This window comes from Sesamum indicum, linkage group LG3, assembly GCF_026168435.1.
Source record: "Sesamum indicum cultivar Baizhima isolate 11 linkage group LG3, ASM2616843v1, whole genome shotgun sequence".
NCBI lineage: Eukaryota > Viridiplantae > Streptophyta > Magnoliopsida > Lamiales > Pedaliaceae > Sesamum > Sesamum indicum.
Window position 1 is genome coordinate 25842315 of NC_142659.1, and position 27252 is coordinate 25869566.

The following is a 27252-nucleotide window of genomic DNA, read 5'->3' on the forward strand; positions in this document are numbered from 1 at the left end:
AGGTTGAAAAGTTAAAATGTCGGAGCTAAATGATAATAACTGCTATCAGAAGAGAAACTTGTGGTCCCATAAAGGTTTCATACTTCTCCTCCAATGTGTGGACGCCATGTGTCGCCCATCCGATGACCTTGGTGGTGTTTACTTGTTTGTGGGCCAAGGCCAATTTGGGCCTGGCTTTGCTTGGCGCTGGGCCCAATTTTTTTAAAGATTAGGCCGAATATTCAAATCTTAATTTTATCAGATAAATTTTCAAGAATAGGCAAAGCCACACAACATTTTCAGGGGTAAAAATAGAAAAAAGAAAAGATGAAATTTCACATAATTAAGAAAAATAACGACTCCTTAGTTTTGCAACTCTAACCATTCTGAGTAGAGTTGCATTTTTATTTTTATAATATTTTGGGATAATTGGATTCTGACGTATATTTCCTCAATCTTGTTTGGTTTCACCTTTTTTAAGAAATAAGAAAAAGTGAAAGAAAATGTAATTGAAGTAACTCCACCACTATTCAATAGAAATGATATAGTTAGTGTTGAGTAGACGGAGGGGGTCGAGTAGTGTAGTTATCCCTTCATCTCTTCCATTTCTTCCTCACTCAGAAACTACGGCAATGATGGCGCTGGCATCACCATTTCCTCGATTATTTCAACACTCTCACGTACTATCTCCTTCTTTACTTGCCATTTTTGCTTAATTCATTCTCACATATATGGCATTGGAATACGGAAGCAGAAGCTTTTATAACGTATCAAGATTTTCCTGGCTTGCTGACATGATTTTGGAATTCTTCATCTTTTCTGCTTTTCAAGTTTTATTTAAGATAACATCTTTATTGACTTTGTCTACTTTACCAGCTCTGCTGTTAGGTGGTTCACTATTACTTTAAGCTGTTTATTTCCTTCCGGATTGGCAGTACCCTGTGTTGGTTGTTTGGGCTTAACTTTGTGAAATGGACATTTCGATTTGGTGTTCTTTGCAACGAATCATGTGTTAATTCTTAGTTCCTGCTGATTGGTGTTCTTTTCTCTCGTACTGCTATCCGTTTACTGTTTTTTGCTGGTTTGGTTCATTTCATGCCTTTTCTCATGGGACAGAATGTCGCCCTCTGTAGCCTGCCAAAGGATGTCAAATTGGACGCTGCTGCATTATGTATCAACCATTCTTCCAGGACGATATTTACATGCTCAAGGTAGTAAATCTCCATGTCAGCTTTTAGGATATGAAACTGCTGTAAACTTGTTGAAGATTAGTGTTGCTCAGTATCAGGTTACAAGTCTCCCAGTTGAATTTTCATATGCTTTATTGTTGTATGTTGACCTATTAGCTTGTCAGCCTCCAATTAAATTAGCCTGTTGAAGCCATCTACAGATAGTGGCGATTGCTGGAAGAATATCATGGTTGTGAATGGTTGTATGATTGATGCATTTGATGCTAGTGATATGTGCTTCTTGTTTCAAACGTAATTTCTTTTCATTATGTGTGAGTGTGTGACTAAATTGTACCCCAAAGCATTCCTTACCAACCCGATGCAAGTGATTTTGAATCCCAGCATTCAAACAACTTGTGAAATCTATCACCTTTTTGTAGTCCCACTCTTAAGTTGTTTTGTTTTGATTGGAATTTCTGCTCTAAGTGCATGTACTATTGTTGCTTACCAGTTCTTTACCTAGAGAATTTCAGGCCATTAATTTACTATAGCTCCTCAAAGGCTGTCACGAGACTTTTACTTAAGCCAATATCCGCTGTTGGTTCTGGTAATTTCAACAATTTACGTGGAATATAAGCACCTTCCACTTTTTCTCTGGTCTGAGAACAAAATCTCATGTATGAATACAGGTTTCGAGACATCAATTACAGATCCAAAGGACAATGCTATTAGCATTAAAAACGTTGAGATAGTAGTGGAGTCTAAAGGTGACGATAAGATGCAAGTGAGCTTCCCAGTTCAACCTTCTGACACTTCAGTTCAATTTTTCATGTCTGGTTGTGGTATCTCTATGTATTTTCAGGAAATAGGTTTTAGATATTTACTGAGTACATATCATTTATACATTAGCTTTGCATAAATTTAGAAGATTTCATTGTGACTGGAAAGTTGACAACTTAACCTCTATTGGCTGATAAACAACTAATTGATTCATGATATATAGATAACAAAGCCTAAGGCGTTGATAATGGGTAAGTTGTCAAAATATGTGCAATGAGGGAATGAGTAGTGGTCCTATACGTTTTTATTACTTAGCTATTTGTTTATGTAATTACTTGACAAACCCAGTTTACTCGGATATCTTGCATTTAGTTGAAATGAAGAGATGAACCTCAACCTGGATGGATTTGTATGTAGTTGAGGCCTCATTCACATAGGAATATGACCACAGATCTGAGCTTTTTTGGCTATGTGTAGCTCTATTCAAGATTCAAGGGTCAATCTTTGCCCTGATTCTTTGCAACTTGTTCCTGTTCAGGTAAGGGTGGATTTGACGGGGAAAGAAACAGAGATAGTGTTTGAGAAAATTCTGAGAAATTTAGCACGTACAGCTCCCCCAGTTCCTGGGTTTCGCAGAGAAAAAGGAGGTAATTACGTTTACATTGTTTTTCAATAACGAGACCTTTGTTTTTGTTAGCAAATAGAATTGCTCTTTATTTCATGTATAGAAACATATAATATCTTTTGATGCTATGTGAAGTTCATTTGAACTCGGCGCTGCCAGCTCATTTAGTTAGTCGTAGATGAATATTGTCAACAATCCCCTTATGGATGCACTCTCAAGCTTGCACCTCATATATCGATTGCGAAGTTATGATATTACCAAGACAATTACTCATAATTTGTCACTTTTTGGATGCTTATCTATGGCACTTGAGCAGGAGAGATTTCTATGGTGAAGAGAATGATTTATTTGATGTCACCTTTTAATGGGACCTGCTAGTTATGCATAAATATTTAGTCATTCGGCACGAGATTTGCTTTAAGATGATATATATTTATCAGGAAAGAACAAAATGAGAGGCTTTTTAGTTTTCTTGCCTCTACAATTTCTTAGTGATGAATCTGCTCTCTTTTTCTCTTGAAGCAGAGAATTTAAATGCCCATTATGAGATTTTTTGAGCTTGACCCTATCTTTTTTCTTTTGCACAATGGCATTTTCTGCATATGCATGAGTCTGGTCGGGAGGTGGAAGCGAAGTGGCTAAAATTATGAAAATGAAATCTGAGGGCTTCTGCGAATAATTTCTGGGCGATGTACTCTCAACTTTTGTTGGAAAACCAATTTTTCTTTTGTTTAACTAAAATTTAGGTACTTAAAGGGAAGGAATTGTAGGCAACTCCACACAATGTGATCTAGACCACAGGCAACATGTGCCGGAAAAAGTTGGGTGTATTGTTACTTCATATTCTTCATGTTCCATCAACTGCACAATTACAGGGGCTGATGTCTCTTTTGCTCGTGTTTTCTCATTTGAAAGTACTGAAAAGAATCCACTTGCAGTTCACTGTTGTTGTAAGTAAATGAATATTGCCATGGAGAGTTTCAGTGTACCAAAGCTAATTGATTGCATTTTTTTTTCTTTTTCCTGTATGTGATCTCAGTACCTTCGTTGTGCCTTACCATTCCTATCATGATAATACATCTGCTGTTTCTAGAAAACTAAGGAACCTGCCAATAACAATTTTCTGACTTCTCCCTTTGCATGTGCATGGCTTCTGCAGGGAAGACATCTAAGGTAAATTACTCTGTTTCTTTCAGTGACTTTTTTCTTTCATACTGGATATGTGTGCCTCTCGTGAGCTGTTGATGTTTCTAATATGCACTCAATTTCGTTAGAGATATTCAATAATCTTGATTTGTTTATGTAATACTAAGAGCTGTCTTTATAAATTTCATATTGTTTTAAAAGGGTGTTTGTAATATTCCTACTGATAGGGGTCTATTTTGGTACTTGGGCCTGGTCTTTCGACTCACTTCTCATTCTCTCTTAAATAAATAAAGCTCGCCCTCGAGCCCCGGGCCGGTCAGCCGGGTCTTTCCCTGTTGTTCTGTTCCCGCCATGATGTATATGTATATTTATAATTTTTTTAAAAATGTTTGTTTAAGATAACAATAACATATACTATTCTTCTCATATTTTTAATGATTGAGGCAATCAATAAATTAGTTCCTACTGTGATTATTATATAAGCACATCAATTTGAAAACAATCTTACAAGCATCAGCATGAAACTGATAATGTGTAGGCTTAGTATTAAAGTTAAGGTCCCATTAATAAGTTCGAAGCCATGGATCACCAAATGTATGGGCATTTCCTTATTATGTGAGTTTATTTTTAACTTATTTAAGTGCTCTTGTTATATTGATGCATCTATCGCATCAATGCATTGTTCAGTTTATGATGTATTGTTGAGTCTATTGAAATATTGATATAATTATATAATTACCATTTTAATAAAGAAAGCATTGGCTTGAAATTACTAATATTATTGTTGAAGGAATTTTGGATGGTAAAATATAAAGATCCTTAAATGGGAGATAGCAGTGAAGGTTTTTAATTTTTTTCCTGATGTTAGCATTTTACCTATAAAACCCTAGCAACAGTTGTGTGGTTATAAATGGAGCATTTTATGGAAATGTGTAGTTGTAATTTTTGAAGTATGAAGGAATAAAGTGTAATATGCTATTTCGGATGGAGTCCAGGTGTAATTAACCTATATTTCTTTGAAAAATCATGTATCACTTTCCAAATGCAGGTTCCAAGAGACTTCCTCCTACAAATTCTTGGTGAAGATCGTGTTACCAATTTCGTTATTCAAGAAATTGTCAGCTCAACATTGGCTGATTATGTGAAGAAGGCAAGTCCTCTTCATTACTTTTTGACAATTTCCTTGATGTAGCTTGTCTAACCGTTTTTAAGTAACTCACTCAACAGGAAAATCTGACTGTTAAGGACAACAAAATTAACACCATTCAGACTGCTGAAGAACTAAAGTTGGCATTTATCCCTGGAAATGATTTTGGATTTAATGCCACACTGGAGCTCGAGCAATCCACAGAAGAGTCCGCCTAACTGCAAATGAGTAGTCTGTTTGGGCTTGCTCAGACAGCAAAGTTGAGCACATAACAAGTACATATGAGGGTCAATTCTCTTTTATTCATTCAGCAGGTTAGCGGACAGAATCACTGTTTTTCGTTTTTGGTTTTTTTGTGTTGTGCACGGTATTTTCAATACTGGTTATTAATAACAGTTGAGTTTTGCATCTCTCAGTGCATATAATACATAGTAATTATCATTTTAGTATCTGAGTATTAATGATCAAGTTGATACATCTTAACCTCTGAATGTGCCATTCACCTCTCTCTTCTCGGTCATTACCTGCGTGATGATTATTGTTGAAATTAGCAGTCATTGACATGAGATCATGCCTCACAGTTCTTCCATTTATTTTTAGCTTTTTTGGAGCTCAGTCTCTATTGTTCCCTTAATACTTCCATGTCCTTGCTCGATTTAATAACTGTCATTCCTTCTGCCATTTAGGAGGTGTTTATTGTAACTTTTACTTTTGTGGTGGAAGTAATTTTCTATACCACAGAAGGTTTACATATAATTACACCAAACCTCAAGGGAGAGCGATGTAGTTATCCCAACAATATATTACTTTAATACATGAACTTGGAACAGAAAAAGTAGAAACGAAGGCAACAAAAAACCTTTGCCACTAGTTATAATATAATAAATGATAGAAACCGAAACAACTCTCATAAGAATTGGGTTAAAGAAAGACATATGCTACACATTTAAGCTAACTCTGTAGATTTTTGGAGGTGCTGATGCATAGATTCACCACCCCTTTGCATCAATGGGTGCAAACTCCTAGTTTCACCCCAAAAAATTCAAACCTTCTTCTTGAAAATGCTTTGGTAAAGATACTCAGATGTTTGTTTCTGTACAATTGTTGACGCTATCGGACAAGAAAAAGAAAAAGAACCTTCTTCTTGGAAATGCTTTGGTATGTCAAGATATTCTTTTAGGTTGATTTTCTTATTCGTTTTCACACAATTGTTGCTGCTATTGGCAAAAAAAATTCTTTATATCAATCACTTACCGTTGATAGCACAACATGATTATTAAGACCTACTTCAAATCTAACGTGTGTAGAATATATTTAAAGAAGAAATATATCAAATATAGTTAGTCATTAAAAAATATTAAGTTCATAATACTACTTCTGTTTTTATGATTGAAACATCAGTACGTGTAATTATATTTTCAAATAAATCGATGACAATGTTTTATTTGATAAGAAAACCATTTAATTCTAATATTTGTAATTCACTTTATGAATTGAATTGGTACTTTTAATTAAATAATAATAATGCTCCCCCAAAATTGAAATTTATACTTACTAATAAATATATTTCATGATCTCATATAAAACCAATTAATGCGAAACAAAAAATAATACTATTCAAATGTCAATATTATAAAACAAATTTAATTAGTCAAAAATCCTTGTTTTTGATTGTTTTTACAAGAAATTCCAACGTAATAAAATTGATCAATTTTTATTTGTAGGTTTTATTATGACTATTTGTTATTTTTTAAAATTTTGTTATATTATCTTTGTGTGTGTTATATTTTTTTCTTTTACTTTTAATTTATTGAAGGGTTTCAAATTAACTATTTATTTAATATTGTTAATAAAAAATAATCTAATTGATTATAGTATGAGTGTTTGTATTGCATGTCCTATAAAATAAGTTAATTAATATTTCAATATCAATTTTTAAGTATTCCAAATTATTGTTTACATGCTTTATTAACTTTAAAAAATATAAATATTATTCCATGAACTTTTATTTTTTGCCTTTATATTGCCATTTTTAATTTCGCATTTTTAGTTTGACTTCTTAATCTTATTGATATGCATCTCATTAATATAATCTATTTTTTATTCAATAATATATTATGTTGCAACATAATCTTCTATGTCATATTTATTATTGTAATACTTTTATGCTATTAATATAAAAAGTAACTAGATCTAAAATAATAATGCACATTTAAGATTTATCTAATGCAAAAATAATCAGAAAGAGACTCACTCAATAGTTGAATTTTCATAAGTATTTGCACATATCAATTTTATTCTTAGTACTCATTCCTTTTCTTTTTAAGCTTTTTTTATAAATTTATTCCTAAAAAAATATATGTATTATTTATTTATCATCATTTATTTCTAGTTTCAACATAATTATGTCATTCTATTTATTATTTTACTGTTACTAAGTTGATTCCCCGATTTTGTTAATTTACTTCATATGAACATATAATTATACAATTGGAATTTAGTTTATCACTAATGTGATAGTACATAATTATTCTAAAATTTTACTTTTAATTGTTAACGTTTTAATGTTTATTCACTATTTTAGGTGAATTTCTTTATTTTCATAATAAAAGCTACACATCATATAATTTTTTTCTTATGTTATTTTTTGTGAATATCTTTTTGTTTCTAAATATTTTTTAAATTGATTGATATACCAATTTGTTAGTTATATTTAAGAAAAGAAATAATTTAAATTGAATAAACCCTTTCTATAAAAACAATTATATTTTAAATCTGGAGGCCCAATTGTGATGTTAATATATTTCAGCAATTACTATATTTAGATTTTAATTTAACCTACCTTCAACCATTTCAATCATCTTTATTGTTATTTACTTCTATAATATTATTAAGAGACGAATAAAATTAATTTATACTTTTATCACAGAGAAACTACTTCAGGAACTTATGTTCTATCCTTTAGTTCTATTAGAAAAGGAAAGCTAAATCATATGTTGGATTTTATCTTGCTAATCAAGTTTATGGGTAAATTACAAGCAACATTATAAAATTTATCATAATTACGAATACCTCTTAATTATTACAAATACCTCCTGATGTTTGTGAAATTGTGTAAAAACAAATTTGAAGATACGACTTCAAATCCGAGTAGTTGCCATTTATTTATATTATCAATAGTCATATTCATATATTAATTGAATTCGAGTATTTTCAATATATTAAAATAAATTATTATAATTTATTTACCATTATTAGTAAAAAAAACAAAACAAAATACAAAACGTGTCAGTTTTCCCACTTAGACTCTGGATTTCAGGCCCCGTATTCAAAATTAAGAAATTATTTGACTCCAATCTAATTTAAATGTAATCGGAACTTTCATTTATCCATGCCCAAATTTGTAAAAATAAAGTATACTCATATTTGAGGAAATAAATTTAAAAGAGTATAGTAAGACTTCCACAATGTAATGGGAAAATTTGCTCAAAGTTGAAATCTTTTAGCTCCCAATTCCTTAATTCACACACAACCTAAGATTTATGCAGCAAGAATTGATCCATGATGAGGCTCTAGTTTTTTAACATATGCATCAGATATCCTATCGTTTATATTCTTGAGGCGCCAAAACCAGGGCAAGGGATATACACTGAAGAAACATTTGGTATCAAAAAACTACACAGCAGCTCACCAACGGTAGTAACGTACTAGGTGAGATTTAACACAGGAGAAGAAAGATATGAACACAAAAGCAGTAATTCTTGCGCTCTTTATCTGGACAAGACCACCTTTCAAATGAGCTGACGAATACCTGAATTGTTGGCTTTCAAGATTCTTCTACAACAGAGCATCCTCCGATGATAATAATGGTTGGAAAGATCAGTTTGCATGAGCACCGCAGTTGAATTGGCTGTGGATTCTGGTCCAAGTTCTGTCAGAACTCACATCATCGGAGGTAAAGCATTGGCTGTGTAACTCTGTATCTTCTGCTGTCAGAAGGGAATCTATGTATTCGATGGAGCTTTTCATCTGGTGGATAGCTTTTAGAAGGCTGAAGGTCAATGAAGATAGTTATTGGAGTCATTGGCTTCCAAGCTTCTTCCACAAATAAAAGGCCCTTCTAATTATAGAATCAGCAGAAAAACCTTCCGCATAAGCACTAATGGCGGTCAGGAGACTCGTGAATTTCTCCCCATTGTCCTGTATTAAACCATCCAGGAAGAAGACTTACAAAAGCGTGCATGGACATGGGCGGTTATATTAATGCTAGAAAAGTACACACTATTGTCATAAACTTGAATTGTCTCAAGAAATTCAGTGAAACAAAATAACTATACATTTTCACGAGTAACTTGTATCTATGTTTAGCATTGTGTTCTCTAGATACTTTATCTGACAGCAGATGGGTGCCAGGAAAGTGGGGCTTTTGTGGGAGCAATAAGAGCGTAATATTGGAAAAAACTAGTGATCAAATACTCATGCACAGTTCTAATTGTCATAAATTCATGAAATCATGGAGAAACCTTTCTAAGGGCGGAACAATGCACAGAATGGCCTAGTTGTCATGTGATAAAATTCTAGCAGCTCACATTAAATCACCACATTAACTCCCCATCTCCAAACCCATTGGCATTCCAAAATATAACTATCCATAACATAAATCAAGCACAAATCGTTATCATCTCACATTATTATTGTGAAACAGGTCAACTCCCAAATAAGCACTCTTCAGTATATCTATCACGCTAAGCAACCCCAAGTCCCCTCCTTTGGCACTACTTCTTTGTATGAATTTGAAGGACGTTGGCATCCAACCAGGAGATTTTCATTAGTGGTTCAAGTAGCTATCAACTGAGTTAAGGGTTCAGGTTTCATGATAGTCATTTTGTTGCTCTGTGTTATCAATCTTTCAGTAACAAAAGAAAATATGTGAACTGCATATCAGGAAAACTAATGCACATGTATTTCCTGAAGATAACAAAAGAACAGGGAGATTTCCTGTATTCTAGCAACCAGGCCAAGCCAGCACCTAGAGATCTGAAAGGAATTTTAGACACTCTCCAGTTTTTTGCGGATCATAATAATAGCTCCAGAAACAAGAGCATACAGGTCATGGTTCTTGGCTAAAATTGTTCTTTAGAGATGGAAGTATGACTAACCTCTGGTTTAGTAAAAGCCAGATCTTTGGTGGTAAAAGGAACCATGTAGAATGGAAGATCGGAACGTAACATAGCCTGCATTGAACGAAGCAAGGTGCTTAACTTATAAATATCACAGCTTTAAAAGTGATCGATCAACAAACATGCACAAGCTTACAAGATTCTTGCTTAGAATAGCCTGCTCAGCGTTTGAAATCAAAGCCTGCAAGTACAAAAACAGCATATAAATCCCAGAAGAAGAGAGATTGAAATATCCAAAAGAATATATATAGCAAACTCAAACTCAACAAGAACATAGCTAGGGCAGACTTCACCAGAAAAGAAGCACACAGTAGTTAATATTTCAATATGATTTGATGTTGTTCTGATGTTGGCAGTGAAAGAGTATTCACAGCAAAGCAGTTCCCTCAAAGAGAACCTTGAGTTAACTACAACTTGAACTACCTTTTCTCCCACAGGGTGACATGAGGAACGCATTTGCACTGCAGGGGACAAATTGATTTGCCAGATTTTTTTACATTCACCATCACAAGTTTCTCCAAATTGTTTCTACCTAAAGTTCACTCATCTACTTTGGCCTTTATATCACAAAATTCAGTATTTTGAAAATGTAAGATCAGACTTTACAAATGGCATAACTATAACAATTTTATCCAAAGCACACAAAACCAGAGAGCAAATTGCAGATTTTGTATCATTATTTACTTCATTTAGCACTTAATTTCCACAGTTAATAGGACTGAATAGATTCAGACACATCTTGCTGATTATGACACCATTCTCGCATTGATAAGACAACCAGAGCCTAATAACCCAGCTTCAGCAGAAAACAAATGGGGTGAGGAGCGGGAAGCAATAGGATCTACAAACCAGAAAAATACTGATAGGACCAAAAACTTTAGAGCTGCTAGGCAAAGAAAATAAATGTGGAACAAGGCCTAGTCAATCATCCATAGTGAAACAAAGATCAATAATGACATCAGATTTACTGCTTCTATTCTTGATCCTAAGATGGAACGTGTCATGGAACAAAAGGCAAGATCATGTTTTTGTGTGAAGTGATACAAGGCAATAAAAAATTAAGGTGCGAATTTAAGCATAAGGAACCTTCAAGTGAAACAGAGATCAAATTCAAGCCAAAAATTGATGCCATTGTATCAAATTTTAGTGGTTAATTCTTGATCCTACTATAGAAATATGCCAAGGAACACAAGGCAAGATCATGTTTTTGTGTCAAGTGATACAAGGTAATCAAACAAATTAAGGTGCAAATTAAAGCATAAGGAGCCGTCGCCATAACAATACAACCTTTTTTATTCGCTCCTCATCTACTTGCTCAACACACTGCAATAAGTTTTCCAACGTGCCTGTCGATATAGAAAACGACAAGTCAACTTGGTGAGTATGCAGTCAATTACATGAAAACTGAATTACAAAGCTTTAGAAAACAGAACTAAATCATATCATAACAACCAGAACAGAGAGGCAAAAGTCACATTCTCTAACAAAAGCATAGCAGACAATGAGGGAAAAGTTAAATGTTCAAATTAAAACTCAGTTGCATTGTTTGGTTGGCACTTTGACCAGAACCACGGTAGATAAAACCATCTCTTGTAGGGAACAGCTATCATCACCAGGTGACTTTGCTGCACTGGCATCACTAGCAACAAATCCTTACACTCTCGGCACAACTGAACGCTCAATTATAGAAGTTAACCAATAGCATAAGAAAGACCAACCTAGAGATCAATAGATTTTGGACACATCTGAACAAGGAATACTTAGTATTCCAAACTGTGACAGTTCTCCGAAGGTCAGCCGTTTAATTACTCCTTGGCCCATGACTGACTAACACAATTTCCCTTCTTCTATGAAAACGTGGTGAGCTTCTCGAAGCATACCCTTAATGCAGATCATGCGACTGAGTTATTAGTTACTGGATTTGAGGACGAAATAACATTTTTAACAAAAAATTATTAACTCTCACCTAAATCTCGCAGCAATTCAAATGGATCATCCTGTTCAAGAAAGTTTTCAGCTTAATAGCAAGAATTCAGTTTTTTATCAATGCATATTTTTAGGTCTCTCTTTCCAGATGACCAAATAATATCCTAATTTTGGTTAGTTATCAGCATTGAGCTAAAATATATATTAATATCTATCAACTATACCTAGGTTTCATGCCAGTTCAAGTCGAATCACAGTTGGGGATAGTTTTTAGCTTAACCATAAGAAAGAAGTTATTTGCTTCCATGCCTATGTTTCGGCATTCTCTCTACCTCCCTCCCTCTCCCCCTATCTCTCACTACGCCCACACGTCTTTGCATTCTCAACATGAAACGTTCACACTCCCTCCATTCTTAACATGAAAGGCCCAACCAGAGTAAGTGTAGGATAAGTAGTAGAAAGAACGAGCGGTACAGAATAATTTGTTCATGAGCTTCTAATTCCTACACAATAACAACTATACACTTATTTCAAGTCCAATTTTGTTTTTTGTTCACTTCAGATGGAACAGAGGTCCAGAGGACATGTTCAGTATCTTTACTTTTGTTCAGAGAAGACAGAGGAATATGCTCACAGATTATGACAAGTTTGTCATCAAATGTTCAAGAAAGTTGCTGCATAAGTAGCACTTCAATCCCATTCTTCAATCATCCTTTATCCAGGAATGCATGAATTAAGCAAAAGTTGGCAACAGATGAGATAATGACAAGTAGAATCTCAATTCAGGATTAAACTTGGCATGGCTGCATATTAACGTACCGAACTTTGTAATCAGTTGAACAGCATGGACATTTCCAATTCCTTCAACTCCTGCAGTAAAGGTTGTAAATCAGCTGACCAAGTTCTTGTAGTCTCTAGTTGCAAAGTACCAACTCAGAACAAAGTAGACGCACCAAGTGTTTAACAATTTACAAATCAAGAAAGCAACTGCATTCCCAGTTTTCACAACTGAAGATGACTGACAAAAGTGCAAGTCTTGCACATAAGTAGCCACATTTACTTGCCCTATTTCAATCTAAGAACTTAATCATTAGAAATATGCAACCCACATTGAGAATGTGTTAACTAATAGCATGGAAGAAATATTTTAACAGCATTAAGATTCCGGAGATTAAGGTAGGAAGGTATTATTGCTCTCTCAAGTTTGCAACTTCCTTTCACTAAAACCCAGTCAAATATATCTGAAATGTGTCGAACCTATATATACTCAATATGCATTATCCAAAGCCATGAACAACCCCGACACAAGTTTGCGAAAATTAATGTTTCTTCTCTAAGGTATCCGCAGTTTCCCATTCATGCCCTTTATACACTAAGTCAAGCTGAAACCCACTACACAGGAAGTTTTTGCTGCTCAAAAGAGAACACAGAACTATACTGAAAATTGAGGAAAATCGACATCAATTATTTTCAACTTAGCAATAAGAATTGTAAGATAACCATAAACTGATAAGTGATTGTACAAGTTATTCTTTAGTATATACCTCTTCAGCATGCAGAATATAAATAAGCATTGGATACCCTTTCACAAAAGACAAGTATGAGAGAAAACAGTTACGACTCTGTGCTCCAAGCAGGTGCAGTGCATGAAGCATGGGGAACATCAGATGCCATATAAGTACATTAACATGGCCATGTCAATGAGTGCTCGGTATATCTTTTCCGTGGTACTAAATTTAGTGATGGAAATACAACCAACCTGGTATGTTATCGGATTTGTCACCAACAAGTGAGATTACATCAACAAATTGAGATGGATTCAAGGTTCCATATTTCTTAGCAAAATCTTCCATCCCAAAAGAAGACATCCTAAAAAGAATATAGTGAAACGTAAAAAACAAAAAAAAGTCATGAAAGAGAGAGCAAGCACCATCAAAGTTACATCAGAAAACTGAAACAAATAACATAAGTTAAGATCAAATATCTCCTGCACCAAGAAATATTTACAAAATGTGCTAAAAACCTGTATTTTTAAATATTAAGTGCCCCAGAAAAACATGCTCAAGTTAGTAAAAAGGGGCTCAGTCACAAAATTAATAGGTTTTTAGTATTGGGGCGACAAATACACTCCTCGTGTGAGTTCAAGTTCAAATTCTAGAACATATACTGCAATAACGAGATAGCAATTTTGAAAGAATATGTACAGCAGACTCCCGCCATGGTTTTTAAATCCGGATCGGACCGGCCAGTTCAGCCTTGACAGGACCAGTCCTTTGTCCAGTCTAGGTTTCAGGGAAAAAACAGTATCCCAAGAACCGGGGCAAGCAGGTTAAAATCGGTCAAAACGGTGAGCAAGAACCCGTTAGAACTAAAGAAAAATCATAAATTAAGCAAAATTGAAAAAAGAAGAACGATGGTTTCACAAATTCAGGAACATAGGCAGCACCCACTGCCTCTGTTGCTTCCAAACAGAGGGCAACATAGTTTGGAAAATTACATTTAGTACCATTTACGTTTGTTCGGTCCAATTAAATGCAACCCCCTTAGTCAAAATTCACTTAATTTGTTTGGCAAAAAAAAATTTACCCACGATTTATTACTGACTTATTTAAAAAATCAAACTTAAGAAAATTCAAGTTGATTTCAAAAAGGTGATTTGATATAAAAAACTAACTAATTGTTTTCATATAATTATAGTAATGACATCATCAAACTCATTAGTTTAATTTTTCAAAAAAAGGATCAATTTAAAATCTTAATGATATACTCAATTGGATTTTTAAATTCAAAATAATTTTGATTGAAGTAATTTAGAATACACTTACTAATTTGATGAGATATGATTTCAAGATTTTTAGCACAAGTGAGAAACATTAAATATTTTAAGATAAGTATGAATCAAATAAATTTCAAATGAGTTTAAACATAGTCAAACTTTTAGAGAAACTTTTATACATTTAGACTAACAATTAATGTAAAACTTATCATTTTACTAAAATAATGATGCTCATAGTATTGTAAAATGTGAAGATTATTGGTAGGATAACAATAAATATTAGTAAACATATATGTAATTTTCAAAACTTTAGAGGGGTGTATGTGGATTTAGCTCAAACATTAAGGGGGCTTACGTAATCATCAAACATTGTTTAGCCAACTCAAGGGTAAAATTGGGTTTGTATTCAATTTATATGCTGATGCCAGCAAACTCCATTAATATCATTAGGAGTTGGGTCTGTTTGTTGGAAAATAACAAATGATAAGGTACTAGATGTAATTTCCTAAACGTGAAGGGAGCTATGTGTTATTAAACCAAATCTCAACGGAGGGTGTTGTAATTGTCCCTACTTCCAGCTAGTCTCTGTAGAGAACTTGAGACATGGCTTAACTTTCATGTAGTCTTTACAACTCAAACTGTGTGACAGCATTTAAAATTTTCAGTCATGCATTGGACAAAAAAAGAAGAGCAAAGATATTGGAGACAAGAGTGTTACTAACTCAACGCCACGAGGAGCAATCCGCAACAGACGTAGTGAAGGGGATAGAATCTGAAAAAAATCTTTGTCTGGGGAGACAACTCGTACCTGTACCAATGCAGCTTAAGAAGTCATGAGCCAACGAGAAGTAGAACAAAAGGGTACGAAAACAGCAAGAATCACTAACTCATTGAAAACATCCAAATAATGAGGAAGTGCAAAGGTTCTTGCAGCATGAAAACAAGATCTTCTCTGTAAATGTATCAGATGCCACACTTCATAACACTATGGAAAGGCACAATTCTTACTCCTTGCATCATTCATAATAACCAAGAAACCTAGCCTAGCTAATTCGAACTACAAAAAATTCAGAATTCACAATTCTCCATGTAGAATCAGTAAAGACTCGAGAATAAACCAAAAATAAACTTGAAAAAGGCTACAACAGAAGCTCAAGTAAACCAGGATCAAACATTTAAATCAGCTGCTATATCTTAAATGAAAAAGTTAACATTATCAGAGGTTTTGATTATTGGGGTCTACATACTGCTTATGATCAAAAAAGTCCTCATGAATACATGATTTTGGGGATCAGGGATTAAAAAAAAATTCTATAGCTTCATTTAAATATCTGTGAGAATTTCCTACATTCAATCCGATTAATGTTATAGACCTTCAGAAAGTACCTCTACTTATTCATAAAGCTTAATTCCTTCTAACATTCAATGGAAGGATTAAATATTTCCAAAGAACTTGAACTACAATAATCTACTAATAGCAATGGAACAACAACCAATTCCTATGTGGATTTTTGTGCCCTATCCCCGAGGCAAATATGCAATGTATTAGAATTATTCAAAAACATCACCAATCCAGTTAAGAGTCACAGATGAGTGACTGCAGTTACAACCAAGAGACAAGGGGCAAAACCTTGTAATGTACCTCTTTCATGTTGGATCTAAAATCAATTGTGCTTAAGATGTTCCATTTTCCTCAGGTCTTTGTTTGTCTCATTCTCCATTTCAAACTAAAAAACAGTAAATTAAGCAAAAAGTATATTCTGGGAATCTGGTGGACCCTTTAATTTCTAGTTTGGGTACAATAAAAGCCGGCTTATCTTTCAAGTTTTAGAATTATTTTAATGAGAAAATGTTTTCCGTTAGAACCCACATTAGTCTCATGTACATTTTCCCAAGGTAAATTTCACAAAAACCCACTTTCTTGACTCATATATGGTACAAGCGCAGCTGAGGCATTTGAACAATCATGACTACAGGACACTAACAAGTTGAGTAATATGACCTAAGATCAAAGAGTGACATTGCAGTTGAAAACTTGAAAGAAATGACCACTCTCAATGTTTTTACACAGTGAAATTCAACCCCTAACGACATAAATTGTGGGGTTTTACACAGAGGTCCAATTCTTGGTTCTACTCATGTTTTGCATATATTGGGCAGTAAATTTCACTTTTTGCCGGTGAATCAATAAAAATTGCCTTCAAAAACAAGCAGGATTCTTCAGTAACAGACTAATTTACTTTAGCACAATAATACCTCAATTTCCCTCAGCCTCAGGAATTTTACCAGCAGAATGTGTCCTTAATAAAATAAAAGGTTAATTACATTTTGTTATCCGAACTATGACCGTTTTTACACTTTGGCATCTAAACTTTTTTTGGTGTCAACTTACCATCTCACATTACGAAATTCTACACTTTGCCATTTATAACTATTTTTTCAATCAAGTTTTTTGTCGAAAAAAATCACATGTAGTGCACATGTGATATTTAAAAGTAATGTGATGTGGTATATTTCACATATGCACAACATGTGATGTTTTTCCACCAGAAAAATCAATAAAATAAGATCGTATATGGCAAAGTAGAAATTTCGTAAAGTTGAGATGGTAAGCTGACACAAAAAAAAAAAGTTTCTACGGCAAAGTGTAAAAACGGATATAGTTCGGATGGCAAAATGTAATCTACCCTAAAATAAATTTCATTCTTCCATCAAATTCAGCTAGGGGGATGTATTCACCTTTTCACATCCAATTCACGTAAAATCAGCAGACACTCAGAAAAAACTGTACTACATTCATAATAGATTTACTAAAGAATCAACATAGAAGTGTTCCCTCTCACATTGGTCAAGCATCTTCAAATACTTCTCTTGTTAACTCTGTAAGCAAGCTTTTGACACAAAAAATAAAAGAACCCAATGTTGAAAATTGTATGCAGGAAAAAATCACTAAAAGAAACTCCCCTTCAGAGATAAAAACAGTGCCATCCAGACATGCAAACTCAAAGTTCTGTCACCACTTAGAACAAGTTAACCAAATACCCCCCCAAAATATATTTTTCACGATAACAAAGCTCATGATCAAATGTTTGCTTTGGATGATCATTACATCATCCAACCAAAGTAGTGAAAATACCTTGTACCCCGCATTGACACTTCTAACAGCCAGGGTCCCAATAACATCATCCGCTTCAACACCAGGGACCTGCTCAAGAGTGAACCAGATAAATCATATCCTTCTCCTAGTGCTACCTTGGTTAACGACAATGAGACAATATGATATAGCTCATACCTCAATCACTTTGATGGACATTGCCTTGATGGATGCTTTCAAGTACTGAAGCCCCTGGACAATGGTATCTGGGGTCGGAGGCCGATTACTTTTGTAGGAGGGGTATAAGGTGTGCCTAAAATTCAAGCCTACAAGAAATTTGACCAATCATTTATTGATCAAATTTGTTAGCCCTTAGGGTCTCCATATATACAGGCGAAGGAGAAAAACAACTTCAGGACAATCAATTGCAAGATAGATTCATCCACCAATTCAATGATGGATAAAAAGGAATTGAATTAAGTGTGAAACTAAACAGAAGTGTCACCGTGCCATGAGAACTTCAGTCATTTAATTACTCATTTATTGGAGTTCTTATGAATGAAATTGTTCTCTTCCTCTGACTCTTGCCTTCATTACCATGTTCTTTCTGTCAGGCAGGGGTAGAACTGAGGCAAACATCAGCTATAATTGATCACTAAGTTTCTTAGTGTCTTGAGTCATGTTCCTATCAAGAGAAATCCACAAGCTCCAGATATACATTTGTAAACTTCCTATGCTTGCATTAATTTGCTTTATCCCAATTCCCCACGAGGAAAAAGCATTTTCTCTTCTTCTTCTTCAGCTATAATTGATCACTAGTTTCTTAGTGTCTGAGTCATGTTCCTATCAAGAGAAATCCACAAGTTCCAGATATATATTTGTAAACTTCTTATGCTTGCATTGATTTGCTTTATCCCAATTCCCCATGAGGGTAAAGCATTTTCTCTTCTTTTTCTTCCTTTTTCTACCTTTTAGCTGAATATCTTATGTTTCTCTAGTTACTAAATTCTTTACATCATAACCACTTCCCCCTTCCTAAAAGTGGATTTGAATCTAACCGACCACAATTTATTGGTCAAGTTGTGCAACTCTAATTCTATTATTCGCAGAAAACTGGACAAAAGCATCAAGTTCCCCCAATTTATATCCACTTTTTTTCTTCAGAAATGGAAATAATTGACAGTCAAGTCCTACATCAGGAACAGATCCCCTGTTCAAAACAACAAAATGATAGGGCCTCAAATTACTCCCTCTGCCAAGAATTGAAGGTTTGAATAGGTAAGGAGGTCTAGAGAGAATTGAAAAGGTATGCTATTTGTGTATCACTACTCTAAAACATTGCCTTCAAAAGTAGCCATCTGGAAACTAGCGCAATTACATCATTGCTTCAAAAGAAGGCTACTCAGGAACTAAAATGCCATTTTAGGATGGGAGATCATTAGTGGACATCCAAAAAGCAAATAAGAGCTTTAGGTAGCGGGTGAGTTAACATCAGACATCCCATGAAAAAGTTATGGAATGAAGTCATTGTTCAAGTCCACTACCATCCTCTGCACAGCCAGCATAGACATAAGATGCAAGACTCGAGAATAGAAAACATACTGCAGCTACTATATAAAAAATGGCACTTTTGCCTTACAAGAAAAACCTACGCTACATCACATCAACTCGGAGGAAGCTTCAGTACCACAATATATAGTTTTTATGTTTATCCTTCAAATGGAATAATTGTTTCAGGATGTTATTCATCACCTTACTAGAGGCATAAAGCTTAGTGAATGATCTTATTTATCACCTTTAATAGGGCATAAAGCTTAGTGAACATAAAAGGACAATGCAAATCTGACCCACTCCACCACACAGGTAAAAGCCTGCAACTTTTTAATCAGGAAGCACACAGTAGAATCGGCCATAAGATACTCAAGAAAGATTGACCCCCCCTTCACGATCCACGCGGTCTCACATTACGCGTATTCTGTATTTACACAAAGATAATATTTGGCAACAGTTGACCACACATAATACCCTGGTTTGACTGCATTATCCTCAAAATTTAGGGTTAAGTATGGAACTCTTTCAGACATTACTTAGCTATTAAATCATCAGGAGAGTTCAAGCATTAGTCATTGATCTAGAACATTGGATGTTGACCCTCCATTCGAAGCTAACAGTACATGCATCATGCGAAGAATTGAAACATCAAATGGCATACCTTTTGCAACAAAACTTTGTTTGGACGAAAGAGAAGCATGACCATACGGGACCCCTGTAAAGAAAAATTTGTTGTATCAAAATATTCTTTAAGCAATTGACTCATAGCCACACTCATCTACTGTAAAGAGCTTTCTGGAACACTCTAGGAGTATACTACACTTCATTGCAGTTTTAGGTAACCAGGCTTTAATGAGTACAGAAATTTCATACAGAATTTGTACCTCAAAGTTTTTATTCTAGACTTTTTAAGCCCTCCCTACTACAATTAGAATGAGTAAATTTTCGGATGTACATAATAGCAAAGTATATCTTGTGCTTTCCTGATTTTCCTTCACAACTCAATCATAAAAACCAACAAGTGCACCCATTTTAACCAGAGTCTGCAATAAACATTAAGCGAAATAATATGACAAACTAATTACTAGTTTGATGGATCTCCAACATCAGCCACAAAGCAACAGTACAAGGAAAAGGTCTATTGCTTTGTTTGCTTTCATTTTTTTATTATCTGAAAAATAGTCAACATTCTGATCATTTGCCTATATCTCTATAAAACATCAGCATGTTTTAATGTATCTTTATTTGCTTTATACTAAAACCAAACATATCAAAAACATTAAAAAGCACCCATATACCTCGACTTGTCTCTTTCTCTCCCCCAAAGATAAAGAAAAACTTTAAAATGGAACCAGAGAAGCCTATATATTTCAACTTCTCAGCCAAACTTACTTATACCATCTAAGTTCTAACTTTTTCGATCACATCTGAGGACAAATTCAGGATTGCTGCTCCTGAAAAGTCCACGCTGACGTGAAATATACCAACAATTAGAAAGCCAAATGCAGTACAATGATTAGACACGATGGGCAGCCCAGTCCAATCAAACCAAATCAAGCTAAATATACTGCATAAGATATCATCTATATAGTTAAATTAGTCATCCAAATTAAATCAAATAGGTGAAGGAGAAAGACTGCAGTGACAGCATCACGTAGCCAACTTGATCTCCCCAAGTGCCAGTATCAGCAAAAATACAAGTATCATAGTATTGCCAGTTTTGATTTACCAGTATGACAGTTGAATCTTTTTCAACGTACTGATTGTAATTCCGTTGGAATGTACTTATGATGTTTAAACCATTACATAGATGCATAGCAAGTCTATATATCATAAGTTTCAACCATCACCTTCAGCCCTTCTGCACAGCGGGTGATGGGAGATCAAGATGAGATCAACAATATATGAGTACTTATGCAACCAATGTCGAGGCAAATGACGCTGCCACTTCCTCTCGGAGGTCCTTAATTAAATAAATTCGACCTATAACCCGTTAAAAATGTAAAAGAACAGCACTCTAGACATTTAGTCAAGGTCCTGAACTAAAGCTAAAATAACATCAATACCTTGGTAACTGACAAAAGGCAGAGCGGATGACAATATTCACTGGGGGCTTGTTTACTTTTTGGGATGGGATAATTGGATGATAGGATTAAGTGGGATTAAAGGTGTGAAAGGATTATTTAATAAGATGTGTTTCTTATTCACCTCATGTATTAAAAATGGGATTAGAAAGTGTGATTATCTAATATGTTTGATATGAGCCAACACCTATAATGCTCTCTAGTGGTTGTTTCTTTCATTTTCTTTTTTAATTATCCCACTTGGTAGCCCTCTATTCCAAGCTTTCATATCAGGCATGGTTGAAGGTATGTATGTAATTTCCAATCTGGCCCAACACCACCTCAAGAGGTGGGACAGCGCAATCCAACCCCAACACTAGTCCATACAGTGTCGGGCTTGCCCAATTATACGGATCCTAGATCCAGAAAAATAAGCATTGGAGTAACTTGGATTTGTCATCAATGTTAACATGCTAGAAGTTTTCAAATTACATTTGCCCGTACACTAACTACTCATGTAGCACCATAAAATACTATCAAGCATGGAGTAATGATAAGCGTTAAGAAAGATAAAATAAAATAAGGAGAGAAATAAAGAAAGAAATGAAGTAGAGAGAACAAACACAATCAAAAGATACTTACCATCATGGTCAAAAACCACCTGTGTAGGAATGGGATAAAAAGCAAAACACATAGGAAAAAAGAAATAAATTAGAGTAGATAGAGAAATAGCAATACATTAGTGCATAAAGGCACACATGTGGCAGGGAAACAGCAGAGAAATCAGATGGCCCAAGGACCTTGAAATTTGAGATTTACAAGAGAGGAACAGAAAAAAAATAAGTATATTTCTCATCATAGTAAAAACAACATTCTTAATTGAATAATGATGGTTTGTAATGCGAATTTATAGTCCATAAAATCATTAAACAAAATCATAGAAACATCTGTTCTAGTAATTTAAGAAAGTTTCCTTTAACCATTATTTTCAGATACAGCACTTCTCAAGAGAGTGTTTAAGAGAGCTTCGGAAAAGTGCTTTTCAGTTTTTGGCTTCAAAAAAGCAATTTTGAGGTGTTTGGAATGTTAACAGAAACACTATCGAGCCAAAAGTTAGAAGCCTTGGGGGGTGATTTAGATGTTTTGGCTTTTGTTTAGCAAAATTTGCATATTTAAAGTTGATATTGGAGTTTGCAAATATTTTGGATGATTTAACACTATTAAAAATTGCACTTTCACATATTTAGTATTTTAAAATTTCTTTATTTTATTTTTACTACATTATCTAATATTAGTCCTATATAATAGAAAATTATAAACTCAGTTGCTATGATTAATTAATGAAAATATATATATATATATATAGTTGCAATGATTCAAGTTTACTTATTGTGTATCAATGAACAGTTATATTAGTTAATTAGAAAAATAATTACATTAGTAAATAGCAAGGCAAATATTAAGCAAAATAGCTTCTTTTCAACACACAGGAATAAAATAGTCTTTAGTCGTTGAACTTGTTTTAAAAGAATTTTTTGCCCAAACATTATGTAGTTTATAGTTTAGTTTTTATTTGCTTTCCATTTTTTTTACAAACACCACCCACCATTTTTTATTCTACTACAACTTTCAACTTTCTATACGGAAATCACTTTTTTAATAGCAGACATTTTTGCAAACACTCCCTCAATGTGCCTCACTTTCAAGAGAAGATAGAAAGGTTCCAACAAGGAAATATAGGAGCAGAACCTAGTCTATGAGGAAGATGAAATATTCTTCGCAAGGATTGGGAACAAACTTGGTAGCTCCTAAAGTTAGAAGTCGCTGTTGTAGTTTATCTCTGCCTACACTCTCTTGAATTTCATCCTATTACTTGTTTGCATTTGATGTTGGAGATTCTTGTTTAGTAGTTTTTCTTCTGTCACTTTGTCATTTTTTGCCTTTTTCTTTCATCTTGTTGTGGGTGTAAGTCATTTGCTCATCCAAAGGGCAAGCGAAATACAATATACAGTCTACAGAGTAAAACATGGGTCATATTTTGTGTTAATTAGGGGGAATGAAAGGTAGAAATATTTTATCATTTCAACAAAGTAGACCAGCCACCAGTCTTTTATGTACATCAAGAATCACAATGAATTAGACAAAATGCAAACAACTGGCCCAACTGAAAATATATAAATCTTAAAACTAAAACCATATCACTGAAAATTAACAATTAACAAAATAGTAAAATGGTGAAAAGTGATTGATCTATCTACAATAGGAACTGCACAATACAAGGGAAGAAACAAGGCATACCGCTACATGTGACGGGATGAATTCCAAGACATCAATTATCTGCAACAAGGAAGTGAACTAGCTTTCAGAACAGTACAATCTCCTAGATTGAAAAAATTACAGAAGGTGAATGAGCAATATGCCAAAGAAACAGATCTCTGATCTTTAAACATGGAAGAATATAAGAACTGGTTGTCTATGAAAACCATCTTAGATACAGAGTTTAGATTAGATTGCACCATCAAGCTAATCCATTTCAGCTTCTTTGGAACACAAAGCTTCAGACAGTGTTTAGCAGAACACAGAGATCCATGCTACCCATCCAAGATAAGTTTTTAGCTCAGTAACATGTCAGACATCAGAATTCCATTCCAAATAGGAAAAGTAGTATGAATGAACTACAAATAATACTCGGCATGCATTTTGTCAGTCAGAAGGAAGTGTTCACATGCAAATGATGCATTTCAATTGCCTTGCTAAGAATAATACAGTTGGAGAACTCATTCTCTACACCTTTAACATTCTTTGACGGGTTTTGACATTTTTCCTTTTCCTGCAACAATTTTCATCCGAAGAAAATATACCAGGAAAAAAAAATCAGGGAACAGTTTGAGTCCTTTCCACTCATGAATTTGGCATTGAGTTTTTCTTGTTGGAAGGCAAACTCATATAACATCAGACTTTAGAGGAGTGAGGCCCTTGAAATGACTCTAAAGATCATGTAATCAGTATACCTTAACACATTTCCTAATTCAATCACAATAAATTATTCAATGAAGAAAAGAGAGGCAAAACTTAAGACATATGACAATGTGGAGGAGAAAGAATGACTTACCAGAGATAATGCACTAAAAATGGTTAGGACCCAATCTCCATTGCCATCAGCATGTGAAAGATGACCATGGTGCAATTTTGCTATCAATAGACCAGGAAAATTGATCAGCTTTTGCAGAAGTATATGTTATCCAGGGGATGACGAACAGATAAGACCAACTAACAAAATCAGCTAAGCCTTAAATTGAACAAGTAGCACTCTGGCAGCCAGAGATACTACAATAATTTCGCCAGTAGAAGAAGGCATACGAGCCCACTTATAACAACCATGTCCACCAGCAAAAATATTCTGCTGGTATTTGCCCAGTTACTCACCAATACAACTTATATTGTACTGAGGTAAATAAGTTTGCTTGGTCGTAACAAATCAAATACAAGTTATCTTGAAGCTTATCACACTAGATTGGATTCCAACCTCTTCATCTGCTAATCTCATCTCTTTCACTTCACTTTCTCTCTCTTGCTAAACATTATATTCATACGGCAACCATTACCCAAGATCAGTAAAAAGTAAACATGATGTGAGCAGCATCACACGAAAACCATTTCATAAGAACACATGAATTAAAAGGATACAAACTGATGGTACACACCAAGAAGCTTGTAATATGCTCTATATATGATTGAAGTGCCATCAATAAGCATTACTCTGCCATTTGACGGACTGCTGGTGGCTGATCCCTCTTCATGTATGGCGGAATCAAAAAGTGTGCTTTGGCTAACTGTTTGTGCATTTTGAGAAGATGTGCTGATACCACTAGAAGAAATATGGCGGACAACCTTACACAATCCAGAATTCAAACTACAACATCCTCTGCGGAAATCCTGATGGGAAAAAGTTAAAAGAGAATAAATAAATGCTGCATGGATAGTTGTGCTATGGTCAATACTGATGAGACATCTACCTTTTTCAATGGGTAGGATGAAGAGTATGTCATACTTGAGTATCTGGGAGTCATCGACTTGGGACATACTCTATTATTTACTGAAAGATTCTCCCCACAAAAATAAAGCATCCCCCAAAAGCCGTGAATTTTTCGGCAGGGAATATGATAGCAAGCCATGAAAATATGACAAGTTTTTGTCCTGAAATTGAAGGTCTCGATCTTCCACCAAATGAGTAGTGGTTATTGAGCATCAAACTGCAGTCAAAATCGGATGAACCTCAAAATTGAGACTCATCAAGAGAAAGAAGATGGCATGGAAAAACATACAACTAAAACAAAACAGCACATGGAGGATGACAAGATTTAGAAAAAAAAAAAAATTAAGAAAACAGTTAAGATGCTGAAAGTGAATAAGTAAGGCGAGTGTTGGAACTCACTCCTGCTCATGTCACAAATTTACAGAAAAGGATTCCTTGTTTTCTTCCGGGCATTTATCCATAAATCTTTGAAGAATCGATTATTTTTTACACTAAACAGAAACCACAAATTAACATTCGAATTATTATTTTCATACACGTAAAACATCAAGGATAAACAACAAAAATCTCTTAAAAGACAGTTAATTCAGCCATTATGTGCCAGTTAAGCTAGTAAGGGGGCTGGAAGTAGCGAGCACCCCACCCCCAGAGAGTGTGTGTGTGTGTGTGTGTAGTAACACATTGCTCCTACAATCTCCAGCCATACGAATATGCCTAGTTTCTCATCGCAACATTGTACCATAAACTTAATTTCTATCTAGTTCTTCATGTCTTGTTCTTTCCAGTTAATTGCACTTGGTGAAGAAACCATAATTGCGGGTGAGCTAAAATAGCACATACCGACTGCCAAACCCTCGTAGGCTCAATCAGCTCGGTCGGAACACAGCGCCATATCTTCTTCTCTCATCCTATTCTTTCTTCTTCTTCCTATTTAGTTCGTCTTCTCAAAAGTTTTACACGGGCCTGTCGATTAAATACATGGGCTCCGGCATATCAGTTCAATTAGAGAGCAAACCAGTCTATCACAATTATTAACACTCAAAATGTCTTCTTTCGGTTTTCAACAATTTTTCCAAAACTATGTATTTGATATACTTATATTTTTTATTTAAATTTGTCCCTGCTGGAGATAAATTATTGGTTTTTACCTTAGTTTCTTATAGCTTAACTACTTATTCATCTTACAAGATTTTACATGAACTATTTCACCAACACACAAAGGGGTGTTGTGTAATTTACTCAAATGCTTTTATTAAAAAAAATTATAAAATCATATTGCATTTAATTTCTATCATAATTTAATTACTAATTTGAAAAGTTTATAAACATAACGTGTATGTACTAACTGGAATTTAAGATTGAGTTAAAAGATATCCACATATTTCATATAATATATACACCTTATATGAATATTTCTTTTTGAAAATAACAAATAAAATAGATTGCATGATCTTTGTCTCTTAGGAATGTGAGTTCAAGACACATTGAAGAGTAGGAGGAAGAAAGTCCATTGAGAGTTTGAAGAGCCGAAGATTGTTGAAGAGAGATTCCGAAGAGTGAGGCAAGAGAAGAGTCTGCAACTGCAACGTGGATTGAAGAGTTAGGAAGAAGAGAGAGTTGGAAAGCAATGGTTGAAAGAGAGTGGGTATTTTGGTCGAACAATATTTTGGTGTAAGTGGTATGAGAACTACCACTTTGTATTTATATGAGCTATTTTCTTCATAATAATATAAATTACCAATATTTTTTTATTATTCAAAAAATTATAAATTCTCCCCAT

General features: G+C 34.3%; 2 protein-coding genes across 3 annotated transcripts; one reads left to right on the plus strand and one right to left on the minus strand.

Moving 5' to 3' along the window:
* Positions 1 to 486: 486 nt before the first annotated feature.
* LOC105158789 (uncharacterized) lies at positions 487 to 5254 on the plus strand. Its single transcript, XM_011075659.3, has 8 exons — positions 487 to 659; positions 1096 to 1190; positions 1682 to 1755; positions 1838 to 1932; positions 2467 to 2575; positions 3713 to 3726; positions 4748 to 4849; positions 4927 to 5254. Exons 1-8 carry the CDS (start codon positions 612 to 614, stop codon positions 5062 to 5064), a joined length of 675 nt encoding a protein of 224 aa, XP_011073961.1. The 5' UTR covers positions 487 to 611; the 3' UTR covers positions 5065 to 5254.
* Positions 5255 to 8316: 3062 nt separating this feature from the next.
* On the minus strand, positions 8317 to 26544 carry LOC105158790 (5'-3' exonuclease family protein). Of its 2 annotated transcripts, XM_011075660.3 has the most exons (16): positions 26313 to 26544; positions 25453 to 25689; positions 25141 to 25372; positions 24549 to 24628; positions 23735 to 23773; positions 22079 to 22097; positions 20035 to 20088; positions 18021 to 18148; positions 17865 to 17933; positions 15451 to 15536; positions 13712 to 13821; positions 12772 to 12822; positions 11314 to 11372; positions 10163 to 10207; positions 10006 to 10080; positions 8317 to 9046 (listed from the first exon to the last, which is right to left on the minus strand). In XM_011075660.3, exons 2-16 carry the CDS (start codon positions 25609 to 25611, stop codon positions 8927 to 8929), a joined length of 1326 nt encoding a protein of 441 aa, XP_011073962.1. In that variant the 5' UTR covers positions 25612 to 25689; positions 26313 to 26544; the 3' UTR covers positions 8317 to 8926. The 2 variants fall into 2 exon arrangements, with proteins under 2 accessions (XP_011073962.1, XP_011073963.1); XM_011075661.3 differs by lacking the exon at positions 20035 to 20088.
* Between the last annotated feature and the right edge of the window lie 708 nt (positions 26545 to 27252).